This window comes from Papio anubis, chromosome 11, assembly GCF_008728515.1.
Source record: "Papio anubis isolate 15944 chromosome 11, Panubis1.0, whole genome shotgun sequence".
NCBI classification, from domain to species: domain Eukaryota; kingdom Metazoa; phylum Chordata; class Mammalia; order Primates; family Cercopithecidae; genus Papio; species Papio anubis.
The window spans coordinates 28,994,504-29,012,554 of record NC_044986.1 but is presented as its reverse complement, the minus strand read 5'-3'; the positions used below and the strand labels follow the sequence as shown (position 1 = coordinate 29,012,554).

The window sequence follows — 18,051 nt, the reverse complement described above, 5'->3', positions numbered from 1 at the left end:
ATGTGATCTGTTATGCAAGGTAAGCCCTCTCTTCCATCTCCTCAATGAAATTCAGGTTACATTCTGCAGTGCTTACTAATGCTCTTGCATGCTTAAATTTTTTGTTTTTTTGGAGTGAAATGTCAAAGAAGGTGACAAAGGGACAGCCAATATTTGTATTACAGAAATAAAGAAAGTGGGAAACAAGCTTTACTAATAGGAAATCAGCTTCTTTCCACTTAGACTCAATCTGCCATGCAGATGATTTGGGAAGGGCTGCTGGAGAAGCACAGTGCCTTGGCTTTGTCTAGCTCTGCAGGACAGTGATCCCCAATGGATTCTCACACCCCTAATTGGGAGTCATTGGAGCAGAGCATATTTCTTTTCTGACTTAACCATGTAAGAAGTTCCACTGATTGATTTACTGACTCTGAGGACTTGTCAGTTTAGGCCCTGGTATTCTCGAGCTTGGACTCGCACGTTAGCTTCTGTATTCACCAGTTTATTGCACAAATAACCTTCAAACCTTAGTGGTTCACAGCAATAAAGATCTATGTTTTGCTCACATAACTGGCCTTTGCAGGTCAGCTGCATCCCTCCTTTTTGTCCTCTTCTTTCCAGGCTGACTCTGTCAGGATGCCCTGGCCTCTGGACAAAGGGAAAGGGTGGAAACAGTGGACCCTCAGAGCACTTCCGAGCCTCTGCTGACAAGGGAAGGGCACAGATCCTACCCACTCATATTCCACTGGCCAACCAAGTCACAGGGCTGTGCCAGGCATCCTGGGCCGGAGTGTGGTCCTCCTTAGGGAGAGGCCCTGCAGGGTGAGGTAGCAAATGTATTTGAACATATAATGTCATCTGTTGCAGCCTCCAGTTTCTTCCTGATAAGCGATTTCTCTCCATTCCCAGGTGCCATCACACCGCCATCAGAGCTAACTCTTAAAAATTCCAGTGTGATTTTATTATTACTCAGGATATAAACCTCTGTCACCTCTCCCTGGGGCAGGGCTTCCTAACATTTTTCACATCACAGCATATGTAAAAAATTACATGTTGATACGGTTTAGTTCTGTGTCTCCACCCAAATCTCATCTTGAATTGTAATCCCCATGTGTCGAGGGAGGGAGGTAATTGGATCATGGAGGAGTTTTCCCCAAGCTGTGCTCATGATGGTGAGTGAGTTCTCATGTGAACTGTTGGTTTTATAAGTGTTTAGAAGTTCCTCCTTCATTCTTCCTTTTCCTGGTGACTTGTGAAGAAGATGCCTGCTTCCCCTTCCACCATGATCGTAAGTTTCCTGAGGCTTCCCCAGCCAGCGGAACTGGGAGTCAGTTAAACCTCTTTTCTTTATGTTTACCCAGTCACAAGGAAGTTCTTTGTAGCAGTTTGAAAATGGACTAATACACATGTCAGTGGCACATGGGAATAAGGAGATGAGGCTATTTGGGACTGAAGGAACCAATCCAGGGATGCCAGCTGCCCAGGTCCCACCTGGCCAGCCTGTGGGTAGAGTAAAATCCGTGTTTTAGCACACGTCTGAAACCCATGCAAGGCACAGCAGTTGGGATACTGGATACTCTGCATTAATGGAATAGAGTCCAAGCTCTTTGTTCTCTGTGGAAAGTTGTGTCCTTTCTCTGCATGGCACATTCCTATTCACCCTTCAAGACCTAACTCAAAAGCTCAGGTCAAGCTTCCTCTGATTCCTTATGGGCAGAGCTTGTCACTTTGTACTTTATGGATTTGTTAATGTCTCTGGAAGGACGATTATCAATCTATAGTGTAATTATTTATTTGCATATTTGTTTTATCCACTTTATAGTGAGCTTTTGGGGGCAAGGACTTTATTTCATTCCTTTCTTTATTTCTAGCATCCTGGCACATGAGAGACACCAAAAAAGTATTTGTTAAACAAATGGATAGATGATAAGCAGTAAAAAGAATGCTACCACTGATTTTAATATAGGATTGTATATTTTTCTTGGCTTCCTCGTAAAAGAGAGATTCGGATATCAAGTTTTGTTGTTAACCGTTTTTCACAAGTTCTGATATGTAACTGCACATAACGTCTTACCTAAATAATTTGAACACAAATTCTTAAAATATTACTTATCACCTACAATTTTTCTGTGTCTTGCTTAACCCCTGACAGCATATATCAGTTGCTATGCAACTTGTGCATCTCTGGACTTCTTAAGAATATGTATGTCTCTTTGTCCCCTTCTCATATTTCTTTCTTTCTTTACTGTCCAACACACACACACACACACGCACACACACCCTCATTCTCATAAACAAAAAGCTCCCTTATGTGCATTCTGTTTGTAGGGTATTGAGAAATAATATCAAAGGCTGGGGAAGATGTCATGAAACTGACATTTTCATCTACTTCTAAAGTGAGTATACATTGTTCCAAGTTTATCTTCCAAGTTTATCTATCTTTTATCCAGAATTTTCCTTTTTAAGAAAAACTGAATCTAATGAAAAATAAGAAATGGAGAGATTTATATGAAAGAATATTTTTTCAAAACATAATTTATAATAATGAGAACTAGGAATCAGCCCCCAAAAAGGTTAAATAAATCATGCTACATTTATTTGACATAGTATTATGTAGCTGTTAAAATCATGTGTTTGCAAATTATTTTTAAAGATGGGAACATGTTTCTAATATGAATCTGAGAAAGATAACGTAAAATTATTTGTAGAGTCTGTCTCCAGTTTTTTCTGTGTGCATACAAAAAGGATTGGAGACATATGTAATTTGGCCCCTCCAATATCACTAGAGAATATTAGAAATTGGGAGGTGGACTGGGACTTGGCATGTCACTGTGTTTCCAGCTGTAGATTTGAAAGTGGATCTGCCACCACCCTAGGGTACTAAGAGTTGGGGAAAGGTAAACCCCTTCACCTTAGTGGCATTGTTCTTAGGTTGCGGTAAATCCTGTCTTGCTCAAGAATGAATAAAGAAAAAAGCGGCCTAATGGAGCCTTGGGAAAACATGCCTGAGAACGAGAGAAAGAGAATGGCTTCTAGGAGCCCCAGGATAAAAGTCTGTCTCTGAAAATTCTTCTGTGGCAAGATCTTTAGGTTGAACCCTTTGAAATCGTCTTTTTTTGGTAAATAAGAAACAATTGACTATCAGCGATTTCATAAGGTTCTTAACCTAATAGAAAAAAATGCAGAGAAAAGGTTTGGCTTCCTTCAAAGAGTGTAAATATGTAAAACCTGGTGCCAAGTTTCCACTTGTGGGAGGAACAGTCTTTGTTTAGCAAAATACCTTGATACTTGCCTTGGTTTGAAAGGTGAGGCTCCATGAACCAGAGTGAAACACAGTCATGTGAGAAAAGTAACAGGAAGTGGGAAAGGAGGAGTGGGTGGTGAGCAGGAAATGGAGAGAAGATGGGGAAGAATGGGAGAGGAGGACACAACATCAGCATCAAGGCAGTAGGCTGGGCACTGCTGGAAGTGAGGAGTTCCCAGAGATAGGAATGATGGAGGAATTGCAGAAAACAGTGATGTCCAATATTTGATTTTAAGTTCCTCAAACCTCTGGTGACAAATCTACTACATCAATCCTACAGTTGTGATTGCACTTTGGGGGCACAGGCATGGGGTGGTGAGGATGTGAAGTAACACATCCTGGAAAAAGGACAGTATGTGCAAGAGACAAGATGTGTCCGAGAATCTAGAAAGCTATGGCAACAGCAAACCGGAGCCACAGCAAGTAGAAGAAATGCAATTCCTCCAAGAATTCTTGGAGATATTAGAGGGTTTGGGGGCTTCCCAGCACACAGAATGGAAAGTCTAGACTTGTTGTTGTTGTAAAGGACAAGGTGACCCCAGTAGGATACAGGACTATCACCTGAGTTATAAATCCAACATGGCGTTACCTCTAGGGAAAAGCAAAGATGAAATAAAAAGAAAGGGTTGGACAAAATAAGGATCAATTGTATAAAAACTAAAAAAAAAAAAAAAAAAAAAATGGCAGATTTAAAATCCACACCAAAGTTAGTAAAGAACAGAACTGATGTTGTGGAAAACGGAATCAGGCCAGGCGTGGTGGCTCATGCCTGTAATCTTAGCACTTTGGGAGGCTGAGGCAGGAGGATCCTTTGAGGTCAGGCTGGGCAACATGGGAGACCCGGTCTCTACAAAAATGATCATAGAGAAGATAAGAGAGAAGAGGACAGAGAATAGAAACCAGCCTACAGAGAGTTGGTTTCTGATTATGGAAATGAGCCCCTAGTCAAGGATGTAGTGGGAAATATTTTCTGGAGATGAAGAAAGAATTGCACAGGCTGACCATGTTCCAGGCAAAATCAGTGGCAGGAGACTCTCCATAGACTTGCCCAAGAGGAAAGTCCTTTTGTGTGTGTGTGTTTCATCTACAATAATGAAAAGTTCTCTGAGAGAATTTAGGCAAGAAGAAAAAACAGATAGATGCCTAGTTACCTTTTTTTGTTTTAACAGGAAAATGAGTGGAAGGAACCATATTAACATATTAATAGTGGTTATCTTTGGGTGATAAGGATACAAATTGTTTTAATTTGCTTCTTTTTTGCTTTTTTTTTTTTTTTTTTGTATTTTTTAAGCTATTCGAAAATGGATAGGCTGGGCATGGTGGCTCATGCCTGTAATCCCAGCACTTTGGGAGACCGAGGTGGGTGGATCACCTGAGGTCAGGAGTTCAAGTCCAGCCTGGCCAACATGGTGAAACCCCGTTTCTATTTAAAATACAAAAGTTAGCTGGGTGTGGTGGTGGGCACCTGTAATCCCTGCTACTTGGGAGGCTGAGGCAGGAGAATCGCTTGAACCTAGGAGGTGAGGTTGCAGTAAGCTGAGATTGTGCCATTGCACTCCAGCCTGGATGACAAGAGTGAAACGCCATCTTAAAAAAATAAAAAATAAATAAAAATAAGAAAAAGTAAAATGGATATGTATTACTTTAGTATCTTGATTTAAAAAAGAAATAAGCAGTATTAGTAACCTTGCCTTTCCTTCAGGGACCAAATAAGATTCCACCTTTCCCAAGAAGGTTTACTAAAAGTGGTGTCTAATTCCTCTGTACTTGGTTCCCCGCTGGCCTGTGTGCACATAACTGTTATTTGCATATGTCTGCCTCATTCTAAACACTGGCTTCTTGGGGGCAAGTCTTATTCAATTTTGAGTTCTACATATTACTTATTTACTAAGTAAATACTCAAATATTTTTTGAACTAAGAATGAATGGAAAGCTTAATTGGACATCTGAATTAACTAGTCAGAGGCTCACTTTTAAGTATCTGTATCAGGTTATTTTCTAATAATATATTTACTTATCACTATGAGTCTGCCCTTCCTTTAAATTCATGTGAAACATGTTACCACGATGGACGATTTTATCTGAATTATCATTGGCATTTTTAGCTGTGAGTGACTTCCAGGCCTGATCTCTTCTTCCTTCTGAGCTGCAAAACAGAATCAACATTTGCCAACAACATTTGCCTTCTTGTTCTTTCTTGCTTAGAGAAAGAAAAGTGAACTCAGAGATGCTGAACTCCTACATTATATTGTATTCATTTAACTTGGCATTTGCCAGTGAGAAAGAAGATCCCCTTTTGTGCCTGAACTGGATGACTCAGAATCCCAAACCTTTTCCTATGTGTTTGTCTCTGTCAACACTTGCAATAATAATAGTGCATGATAAATAGCCACAACATCTCAGTAGGATACAAAAACAAGCACTTATTTCTTATTCACACACCTGCAGTTGATAGAGGTTCAGCTGACCTAACCTGGGCTTGCCTGGACTTGGTTCTGGGATGTGGGTTGGGCTCAGTTCTGGACCACATGTTTCTTATCCTCCATGTACATGTTCTTCTCATGGGGAAAGGAAGGAGAACAAGAGACAAAGTCACGCATACAAGCACATTTCGTGTCTACTTGTCTAATATTCTGACCTCCCATTGGCTATAGCGAGTCACATGGCCAAGGCTAACATCAGCAGCAAGGGAAATGCACTTCTCTCTTTAGGTTGTGGGACAAGGGGAGAGAATGAACATTTGTTAAACCATAAGATAGCCTACCCCAGGATTGTAGCACTTTTTATCCTCGTGATTTTCCTTTGCTGCACTCTAAATTTCGCTATTCAGGTAAATTGAGAGGCATGAGAAACGGCAGGCATGGTAAGTTGTGGTCTACCATATTTCCTGCTTTCTGAACTTTTGCATGTTCTAGGTAAAACCATTCCTAGTAAATTATTAAATCTGCTGAACATTTTTCCCATGATGCACTTGCCTCATTTTAGGATCTCCCACCTTTTTCATTTCAAATATTAAACTTCTGGCAGTCACCTCCCAGACATTTGATATGCCAAAAAACATTCTTTTGCAACAAAACCCTACCAACAAATTTCCTAGCTCTTTGCTCATTTGCCTATAACAGTGTCAAGCAAAGCTCTTCAGGACAGAGGTTCCAGGAAATGAATAATAATGTGCTTTCAAGGACTTAATGCAAGCAAAGAAACCAAAAATTGATTAAGGAAATATTGTCCACTAGATAGGTATCTTCATAATGAAATAAAGCTGCTATTTCTTTGATGTTAATTTGAATTTTATACAAAGCCTCTGTAATTGAGCAGAACCCTGGAGAGAGGAATCAAGGGAACACAAATTATAAGCTTTTTGTGTCTTAATAGAACAAGCATACTTCGTATCATTACTTTTCCTGCAGAACAGGATTTGATTTGGAGGAAAATCAAATTAACTTTTTAAAGTACTAGTATTATGTAACATGACGTAATGTAAACTATCATAATAACCTGTTAACATTTATTAAATGATTAAATTATTATATGCTAAGTACTTGTATGATGGCACAGGTGTATATTCTCTCACTTAAATCCTCATAATAGCCCTGTGAGATAGATATTATTATATCCCACATTCATAATATAATATGTTATAAAAATTAATCGAAGCCATAGATATGCCTCTCTAAATTCAAGATAGAGGGTAAAATAACAAGGCAAGAAAAATAGGGAAGACTCAACATTTCACTGGCCGGGGCACGTAGTTGTTTTCTATTTTTGCAGAGTGAGTTTTTTAGTGTCATTATGAAGGTAAAAGCATTGTCAGCATTGAGACCATTGACATCAAGTCAGAAAAACTTATTTGAGAAGTTTATTGTACTGATATTTCATCAAATGTACGTTAAGGGGTTCCAAATGCAATGACCTACTTTCTAATCCCACCTTGGTCTATATGATGTTTTGGCTATGCTGCAGTTTTCCTGTACACGTTATTGATTTCTATCTCACTCTTATTTCTATCGGCAGGTTGTTTTAACAGAAAAAGAAAAGGTAGGAGTAGGTTATAAACTGAGACTGTACTTCTGTCATGCCCTGTAAGCATTTTCTGGACTCCTCTGAAGCCTAGGAGTGCCAGGAGCTCTAATTCACTGGCTGTAATAAAACTTTCTATATTTGGATGTGATTTATCTCATGAGTTGGTTTGAGGTACCTCAAAGTGTATATTAATTAAGCTCCAGCCCCAAGCTGGCAGCCTGTGTCTCTGACACACCACTTCTAACAGGGGCAGCTTGCTGACAAGAGGTTTGGCTACACTTAACACCCATATACTTTATGAATTTTCAGGATTTGAACTTCTGCATGACTTTGGCCTGAATGATTTCCATAAATATAAACCGAGTCCCAACACTTAGAAATACATTGCTTGTAAATTGTCTTTTCCCCTAGTTTCAATATTTGTGAATCCCTTTTATCTTCTTGGCGTCCTGATGGGTTCTTATTACTCCAGCTTCAAGAATCCAGAAGCAAGTTTGTGACTTTTGTGCACTGTTGTGTGCAGAAAGATGGACCATGCTAGTTGGATGCTCAAAAAAGAGATGCCCCTGGCTACCTCCTTTCTCTGTGGCATTATTCTGCCTGTGCAAAGAATTATTCTTGTTCTAACATCTCTCAAAGTGACTGAACAAACTATTTTTTTCCTTTCTGTAACGTGCTGCTTGATATTCTGAATGCTGATGATGCTGTTGAAAGTATTTTCAATCTATTAAGCATTAACCTTTCAGTCTTAGGTTTTCCCATAACACTTGGTGCATATCTCAGTTTACTAGTTATATCCATTCCTTGATTGTCCATTCTGTGGTGAAGTCACTCCCTACAAGTGAACTTGAGGATAGGGAATGTGTCTTATTCTTCTTTCTATCACACATACTTTTACAGTGCCTGCCATAGATAGGTAGGTCTTCAGTACCTGTTCATTGAGTGAATGAATAAATGGGGGAGTGAATGAATGAGTGAACAGAAATGTACTCCATTCACTTTATGAAACTAGCAGAAACCTTGAGACTAAAAAAGAACTGAAAAGAAAGATATAGGCCTAGATCACTTGGGAAAACACATGCAGAATCCTAAATGAAATTCCAGGAAACCAAATTCAACAGTACATTAAAAGAATCATCCAGTATGACCAAAAAGGGTTTATCCTGAAGCTGCAAGGATAGTTTTCTATTAAGAAAGCTCTTGCTGGTGGTGTGGAAATGTAAAGTGTTACAGCCATTTTGGAAAGCAATCTAGCAATATCTATTAAAGTTGAAAATATGTATGTCTTTTGAGCCAGCTATTCCACCCCTGGGAATCCATCCACAGAAATAAAAACACAAGTGCATGAGAATACACATACAAAAATGTTTCTTGTAGGATGGTTCAGAGTGGCAAAAACGTGGAAACAAAGTTAATGCCCATCAGTGGAGAAGGATTAAATTATGATGGCACACCCACGCTATAGGATATTATGCAACCTTTAAAAAGAATGAATTACAGTGATGATTTCTACAAGGTATTATTTGATGATAAAAAGCAAAATGCATAAGAGTAGTTATAAGATCCCATTGGGTTAAAAAATAAAAACAAACCTCAAAAAGCAAAACAGAAAACAAACAAATCTGTGTAGTTCTCTATTTACTCATTGAATAACTTTGTAAATATTACTTATTTTGATCTGTTTCTTTCTTTGTAAAATTGGAGGCAATAACAGTACATATCTTAAAGGATTTTTGAGAGATTAAAGGAGCTAATACATGTAAAATGTCAGGTACACAGAAAGTAACTGATGAATATTAGCTATTATTGTTAGGTTATAGACATGAATAGAATATGCAGAATCCAGTGAAAAATATGGAAGAATACATAGTAGATTGTTAACCTACTTTTGTTATGTGTAGAAGAGAGGCTGATGTTGGAGAAAGAAAGTTCAAGTAAATAAGGAAAATAAATGTATATTTCACATTTATGAATTTATTTTAAATTGTGGCACATGGAACTATATTATAAATAAATTGAAAAATCTGTTACTAAGTTTGTCAAATCCATTGACCCAATAAGAAAGAATAATACAAAATTATGTACATTGAAAGACATTTACTAAAATTCAATCCCATCCCTCCTTAAGCACCTGTAAAAAAATTTTGAAAGGTGCTTATTTAAATATGTAAAGGATAAATATTTAAAATAATAGCCATCATTAACTCTGATGGGGAAAGAATAGAACTGGGCTTCTCATTTACGTATTTTCTGGGATAGTAATTCTGCAAGTGGAAAAAAATGGATTCTTGTAAGTGCAATAATTTGGGAACATGTTGCTCACAAGTAGCCCACACCTGAGTCATGGTGAATTTCAGAATGGCAGAGGTCTAAGAAGTCCTTTTCCACCTTTCGTTCTAGGTAAACTGTCACTTCCTCAGAGACATGGGCCCAGAGACATGGCCCTATTTCTTCATGTGTGTCCCCTTTTCCTCCATGCTCTGTCACATTGCTCTGTGTCCTCGCATTGCAACCATTAATTAAGGGAACACCAAGAAACAGCGAAATTTTCTTAAGAATTTTCTCCTTATGTGCTCTAGTTGTTATTTACACTGTAGTTTCCTTGATTTAATCAGATTTCTTCATGAACATTTTTCTTCTTAAGAACTTTTTAAAGAAGTTTATCTTTAAAAAGTCAATTTCTGTGGACATTGCCGCGGAGAGTCATGATGACGTCATTGCTACTGTGTGCGTGGCTTGTTGAGAGGTATTGACTCATGGTGGAATTTCAGGTGTTGGTTTTTCATACTTGCAAAAATGGGGCAGTAGTTCTTGCATCTCATCTTTCCTGAAAGTATTTTGTGCATAAAAGAATGCATTTTTACAGAGTCCTTTTCAGTTCCCCTGATGGAATGAGTTTGACATTGGCAAGACAGTGTTATGACTGCTATCAAAGTTCAAAGACCGTTTTTCTTTCTCATGGTTAACTCTATAAGCAGCCAGTATGGCCAAACAGCTAGGTTATCTCTTATCTTTCTTAGTGCTTTGTGTTAAGATCCATTTAAGCCTGTGACTATTTTTTTTTTTTCCCCCTTTTTCGGGGGTAGGGTGGTCAGGAGAGGTTTTCAGAATTGAAAGAATTTCTTCTGTTTTTTTTCTTTCTTGTGATCACAGAATAAGTGTGTTAAGCCTTTATACTTGAGCAGAACTCTAGTATAGATAAAATGTATGTTTGCCCCTAATCAGTTGGGCTGAATTTCTGTGTCATACTGCAGTGATTATAGCCACTGTCAGATTTTCTGATTACTGGCATCTCTATCAGCCACCCTTAGATAAAAAACTCCATTTGTCCTGAACCGGTAAGCACAGGTGGGCTATTTAACCATTTTCATATACTTCTTTCTTCTCCAGGTCCTTATGAACATGGAAGACATAAAAGTTCGTGAAACGCAGATTTTTGACTACAGGAAAAAAATAGCTGAATCAGAGATTAAATTAAAACAGCAACAGAACCTGTATGAAGCTGTGAGATCAGACAGGAATCTGTATAGCAAAAATCTGGTTGAGGCTCAGGTAAATAATATATTTATGTCCTTACATTTTGATTTATTTTCACCCTGCATTTAAAACAGTTTCTGTTACCCTAATGGCAGAATTTAGAATAGATAAAAAAAAAATCTCATGGAATTCACCTGAAAAGAAGATCATTTTATGCAAAACTATCAGGTTATTTGAAATAGAAATGATACATCTTAATAGGATGTGGAGATCATGGTTCTACTTATAATTATTATGTAGAATTACTATTCTTGTCTTTCTACTTTTTTTTTTTGAGGCGGAGTCTCACTCTGTCACCCAGGCTGGAGTGCAGTGACATGATCTCAGCTCACTGAAACCTCCATTTCCCGGGTTCAAGTGATTCTCCTGCCTTGGCCTTCCGAGTAGCTGGAATTACAGGCGCATACCACCATGCCTGGCTAATTTTTGTAGTTTTAGTAGAGACAGGGTTTTCACCATGTTGGCCAGGCTGGTCTCAAACTCCTGACCTCAAACAATCCACCTGCCTTGGCCTCCCAAAGTGCTGGGAATATAGGCATGAGCCACTATGCCCGGTTGTCTTTCTAATTTTTAAAACTGCTAATAGCTACCATGACTCAGAGGGCAGCAGCATACTCTTTTGAATTCCAGAGCTTCACTTCAAAATCTTTTAGTTATATGTTTGTTGTGCTTCCAATTCCTTTCATAAAAGGAGGAATAAGGTGTGTGTGTGATGTTCATTATGCATATTTTGTGTGTATCTCATGAGAATATTTTGAGAGTTAATACTATATACTATAAAGTACTTTGAAGTCGATGGGCACTAGAGACAAAGGATTAGCCCAGTTGTAATTGATCAAGAGACCATTAATTTGAGAGAGCGTCCCTTAAGAGCTCTTAAATATATATTGAACTTCCATAGGGACGATGATGTCTAATTCACTTTCAAACATTTCTCCTTCCATTTTGTTAGGATGAAATAACAGAAATGAAGAGAAAGTTAAAGATTATGACCCATCAGGTAGATCAGCTGAAAGAAGAAATCTCTGCCAAAGAGTCTGCACTTGTGAAGCTGCACCTGGAACAGCAGCGAATAGAAAAGGAAAAGGAAACATTGAAGGTACTGACCTCATAGTAAAAGCAAAGGACCAATAGTTCATCAGCCTACCTAGGCAACCTCCAGTCTCACTGAAGGTAGCAAGGGGCAGGGAGAACAACCACGTCTGCCTGTGGTCACTGTTGCTAGTTATCCAAACCAAGCAAACATGGTACCCGGAGGATGAGCTTTACCATCTCTTGTTCAGGGCTCCTTACAGGTAGTGTTGCTAGGTAGAATGGGGAAAGGGAGTAGTGGAGATGCACACACACCCCTTTCATTTATGCAGGCTATCATACATCAGTGGGAGAGAACCTAGCAGGTCAGCAGTGCCAAGAAGTCCTTGAACTTGCATGCCCGCTACAATCCCTCTGCATTCACAACCAAGTCCAACCATTGTGCTCACACTCAACCCTCCCAAACTCCTCCCTGAGCCTTCTATAGGTGATGCTTTGTACCTCTGTTTTTTACTTTGTGTGCTGTGACTTTTCTATCTGCAGTCTTATCAACTGGGTGATAGAGCTCTGTTCTCACTTGGTTTACCCTTGTCCAGGTTTGTAGTTCACTTTACCTCTGTGGGTCTAAGAACTTTGCAGCTGCTCTTCCAGAGATCATCTCTGTCTCCATATATCTTACTAAGACATACCCTTTAAAATCTACTAATTTAGAATATTCTATGTCTACTAACATAAGGACCCTTTCCAAGAATACAAAGCAAATAATTACGCCATTTTAAATCCTCTAACCAAATATGTTTTACTATACACTTCACTAAACTTAGTGTATTTTTCTTTTTCCTATCCAATCCAATAGGTTTCCCTTCCAATCCATTTGACCAAGGATTAAAAAAGAAACTTCTAAGAAAATAATGCCAGTTTTGTTATGAAAATATATGTGCAGAATGCTCATGGGTTCTTAAGAGCTACTTGCAGAAACTGTTTACAACAAATTAGAGACTGGGTACCTTGGTTTCTGCACATATTAGCTTTCAAAGATAGTCACTGTCTTGAAAATGTATATCTAGTGTTGGGCAGGTTCAATGCCATATTTCCTAGATTCTAAGATACCATAGATTGAAATAGGCACTCTCAGTTTAATAATGAGTTTTGTCAAGTTAATGATAGGTTTTCATGGAAATAGAACTACTACATTAAATTAACTTAAAGCTCATTTTGTTTGAGAAGATTAGACTGTAACAAAAGTGAATGTACAAAAAAGGATATTGTAACTGATGTATTTACCTGTCTCAGACATTCATCTCCGCCACTCTATCTTATGATAGAAAAAGAATAGAAGATTCTGCATTAAATCTTTTTTATGTATAAAGAAATATACATATATTTTCTAAAACTGGAAAATGTTCTGCACTTTGCCCTTATACTCCTTGTTTGAAACCAGAGTTTTATAGAAAACGGTTTGTTCCACTGTGGAGCTTGTAGTGGGATAGGGTTTATTTATTGCTGAATGAATCAGAAGAAACTTATTTTTTTTTCCAAATTTTCTTTTTTTTATTTGTTATTATACTTTAAGTTCTAGGGTACATGTGCACAACGTGCAGGTTTGTTACATATGTATACTTGTGCCATGTTGGTGTGCTGCACCCATCAACTCGTCAGCACCCATCAACTCGTCATTTACATCAGGTATAACTCCCAATGCCATCCCTCCCCCCACCGCCCCATAATAGGCCCCGGTGTGTGATGTTCCCCTTCCCAAGTCCAAGTGATCTCATTGTTCAATTCCCACTTAGGAGTGAGAACAGGTGGTGTTTGGTTTTCTGTTCTTGCGATAGTTCGCTGAGAATGATGGTTTCCAGCTGCATCCATGTCCCTACAAAGGACACAAGCTCATCCTTTTTTATGGCTGCATAGTATTCAACAGTGTATATATGTGCCACATTTTTCTATTAATCAGTCTGTCACTGATGGACATTTGGGTTGATTCCAAGTCTTTGCTATTGTGAATAGTGCTGCAATAAATGTACGTGTGCATGTGTCTTTATAGCAGCATGATTTATAATCCTTGGGGTATATACCCAGTAATGGGATGGCTGGGTCAAATGGTATTTCTAGTTCTAGATCCTTGATCGCCATACTGTTATTTTCCACAATGGTTGAACTAGTTTACAATCCCACCAACAGTGTAAAAGTGTTCTATTCTCCCACATCCTCTCTGCAGCACCTGTGTTGTTCCTGACTTTTAATGATTGCCATTCTAATGGTGTGAATGGTATCTCATTTAATGGTTTTGATTTGCATTTCTCCTGATGGCCAGTGATGATGAGCATTTCATGTTTCTCTTGGCTGCATAAATGTCTTCTTTTGAAGTGTCTGTTCATATCAACGCCCACTTTTGATGGGGTTGTTGTTTTTCTTGTAAATTTGTTTGAGTTCTTGATAGGTTCTGGATATTAGTCCTTTGTCAGATGAGTAGATTGCAAAAATTTTCTCATTCACAGCCAGGTTGCCTGTTCACTCGACAGGAGTTTCTTTTGCTTTGTGCAGAAGCTCTCTAGTTTAATTGATCCCATTTGTCAATTTTGGCTTTTGTTGCCATTGCTTTTGGTGTTTTAGACATGAAGTCCTTGCCCATGCCTATGTCTGAATGGTATTACCTAGGTTTTTCTTCTAGAGGTTTTATGGTAGTAGGTCTAACATTTAAGTCTCTAATCCATCTTGACTTAATTTTCATATAAGAGGAGTAAGGAAAGGATCAGTTTCAGCTTTCTACTATGGCTGTAATTTTACTAGCACCATTTATTAAATAGGGAATCCTTTCCCCATTTCTTGTTTTTGTCAGGTTTGTCAAAGATCAGATGGCTGTAGATGTATGGTGTTATTTCTGAGGGCTCTGTTCTGTTCCATTGGTCTATATCTCTGTTTTGGTACAAGTACCATGCTGTTTTGGTTACTGTAGCCTTGTAGTATAGTTTGAAGTCAGGTAGCGTGATCCCTCCAGCTTTATTCTTTTGACTTAGGATTATCTTGGCAATGTGGGCTCTTTTTTGGTTCCATATGAACTTTAAAACAGTTTTTTCCAATTCTGTAAAAAAAGTCATTGGTAGCTTGATGGGGATGGCATTGAATCTATAAATTCCTTGGGAGGTATGGCCATTTTCATGATGTTGATTCTTCCTATCCATGAGCATGGTATGTTCTTCCATTAGTTTGTGTCCTCTTTTATTTCACTGAGCAGTGGTTTGTAGTTCTCCTTGAAGAGGTCCTTTACATCCCTTGTCAGTTGGAGTCCTAGGTATTTTATTCTGTTTGAAGCAATTGTGAATGGAATTTCATTCATGATTTGGCTCTCTGTCTATCACTGGTGTATAAGAGTGCTTGTGATTTTTGCACATTGATTTTGTATCCTGAGACTTTGCTGAAGTTGCTTATCAGCTTAAGCAGATTTTGGGCTGAGATGATGGGGTTTTCTAAATATACAATCATGTCATCTGCAAACAGGGACAATTTGACTTCTTCTTTTCCTAACTGAACACCCTTTATTTCTTTCTCTTGCCTGATTGCCCTGGCCAGGACTTCCAACACTATGTTGAATAGGAGTGGTGAGAGAGGACATCCCTGTCTTGTGCCAGTTTTCAAAGGGAATGTTTCCAGTTTTTGCCCATTCAGTATGATATTGGTTGTGGGTTTGTCATAAATAGCTCTTATTATTTTTAGATACGTTTCATCAATACCAAATTTATTGAGAGTTTTTAGCATGAAGGGCTGTTGAATTTTGTCAAAGGCCTTTTCTGCATCTATTGAGATAATCATGTGGTTTTTGTCTTTGGTTCTGTTTATATGCTGAATTACATTTATTGATTTGCATATGTTGAACCAGCCTTGCATCTCAGGGATGAAGCCCACTTGATCATGGTGGATAAGCTTTTTGATGTGCTTCTGGATTTGGTTTGCCAGTATTTTATTGAGGATTTTTGCATCGATGTTCATCAGGGGTATTGGTCTAAAATTCTGGGGTTTTTTTTGTGTCTCTGCTAGGCTTTGATATCAGGATGATGTTGGCCTCATAAAATGAGTTAGGGAGGATTCCCTCTTTTTTTATTGATTGGAATAGTTTCAGAAGTAATGGTACCAGCTCCTCCTTGTACCTCTGGTAGAATTCAGCTGTGAATTCGTCTGGTCCTGGACTTTTTTTGGTTGGTAGGCTATTAATTATTGCCTCAATTTCAGAGCCTGTTATTGGTCTATTCAGGGATTCAACTTCTTCCTTTAGTTTAGTCTTGGGAGAGTGTAAGTGTCCAGGAAATTATCCGTTTCTTCTAGATTTTCTAGTTTATTTGCGTAGAGGTAGTATTCTCTGATGGTAGTTTGTATTTCTGTGGGGTTGGTGGTGATATCCCCTTTATCATTTTTTATTGTGTCTATTTGATTCTTCTCTCTTTTCTTCTTTATTAGTCTTGCTAGCAGTCTATCAATTTTGTTGATCTTTTTAAAAAACCAGCTCCTGGATTCATTGATTTTTTGGAGGGTTTTTTTTTTTTTTTTTGGTTGAGACGGAGTCTTGCTCTGTGGCCCAGGCTGGAGTGCAGTGGCCGGATCTCGGCTCACTGCAAGCTCCGCCTCCCAGGTTCACGCCATTCTCCTGCCTCAGCCTCCCAAGTAGCCGGGACTACAGACGCCTATTTGGAGGGTTTTTTGTGTCTCTATCTCCTTAAGTTCTGCTCTGATCTTAGTTATTTCTTGCCTTCTGCTAGCTTTTGAATGTGTTTGCTCTTGCTTCTCTAGTTCTTTTAATTGTGATGTTAGAGTGTCAATTTTAGATCTTCCAGCTTCTCTCCTTGTGGGCATTTAGTGCTATAAATTTCCTCTAAACACTGCTTTTAAATGTGTCCTTAGGATTCTGGTATGTTGTATCTTTGTTCTCATTGGTTTCTGCAGAAGAAGAGCCTTATTTCTGCCTTCATTTCTGCTATGGACCCAGTAGTCATTCAGAGCAGGTTACCTCAGTTTCCATGTAGTTGAGCGGTTTCATTGAGTTTCTTAGTCCTGGAGTTCTAGTTTGATTGCACTGTGGTCTGAGAGACAGTTTGTTATAATTTCTGTTCTTTTACGTTTGCTGAGGAGTGCTTTACTTCCAATTATGTGGTGACTTTTGGAATAAGTGCATGTGGTGCTGAGAAGAATGTATATTCTGTTGATTTGGGGTGGAGAGTTCTGTAGATGTCTATTAGGTCCCCTTGGTGCAGAGAGTTGAGTTCAATTCCTGGATAGCTATCCTTGTTAACTTCTGGTCTCGATCTGTCTAATACATACAGTGGGCGTTGAAGTCCTCCTCAAGTATTATTGTATAGGAGTCTAAGTCTCTTTGTAAGTCTCTAAGGACTTGTGTTTCTATGAATCTGGGTGCTCCTGTATTGGGTGCATATATATTTAGGATAGTTAGCCAATTGATCCCTTTTACCATTATGTAATGGCCTTCTTTGTCTCTTTTGATCTTTGATGGTTTAAAGTCTATTTTACTGTGAAACTAGGATTGCAACCTCTTTTTGTGTTCTCCATTTGCTTGCTAGATCCTCCTCTCCATCCCTTTATTTTGAGCCCCTATGTGGTGTTCCTGTATGTGAGAGATGGGTCTCCTGAATACAGCAAACTGATGTGGGTCTTGACTTTTATCCAATTTGCCAGTCTGTGTCTTTTAATTGGACCATTTAGTCCATTTACATTTAAGGTTAATATTGTTATGTGCGGAATCCATCCTGTCATTGTGGATATTAGCTGGTTATTTTGCCTCGCTATTGATGCAGTTTCTTCCTAGCATTGATGGTCTTTACATTTTGGCATGTTTTTGCAATGGCTGGCACCGGCTACACTCCTTTCCATGTTTAGCCCTTCAGGGCCTCCTTGTGGGCAGGCCTGGTGGTGACAAAATCTCTAAGCATTTGTTTTCTGTCTGTAGCTGATTTGGCCCCTTCACTCTATGAAACTTAGTTATTTGTTGATATGAAATTCTGGGTTGAAAATTCCTTTCTTTGAGAATGTTGAATATTGGCCCCCACTCTCTCTGGTTTGAGAGTTTCTGCCAGATCTTGCTGTTAATCTGATGGTTTCCCTTTGTGGGTAACCCGACCTTCTGGCTGCCTTAACATTTTTTTCCTTCATTTCAACTCTCTTGGTGG

The 18,051-nt window shown here is 38.6% G+C and overlaps 1 protein-coding gene across 2 annotated transcripts in view; it reads left to right on the top strand.

Annotated features, from left to right (window-relative positions):
- Positions 1 to 18,051, top strand: part of CFAP58 (cilia and flagella associated protein 58) — a 114,329-nt gene that overhangs the window by 32,819 nt on the left and 63,459 nt on the right. For both annotated transcript variants that reach the window (XM_017944308.3, XM_003904228.4), the window contains exons 10-11: positions 10,697 to 10,858; positions 11,796 to 11,942. In XM_017944308.3, coding sequence (XP_017799797.1) covers positions 10,697 to 10,858; positions 11,796 to 11,942 — 309 coding nt within the window. The remainder of the gene's footprint in view (positions 1 to 10,696; positions 10,859 to 11,795; positions 11,943 to 18,051) is intronic.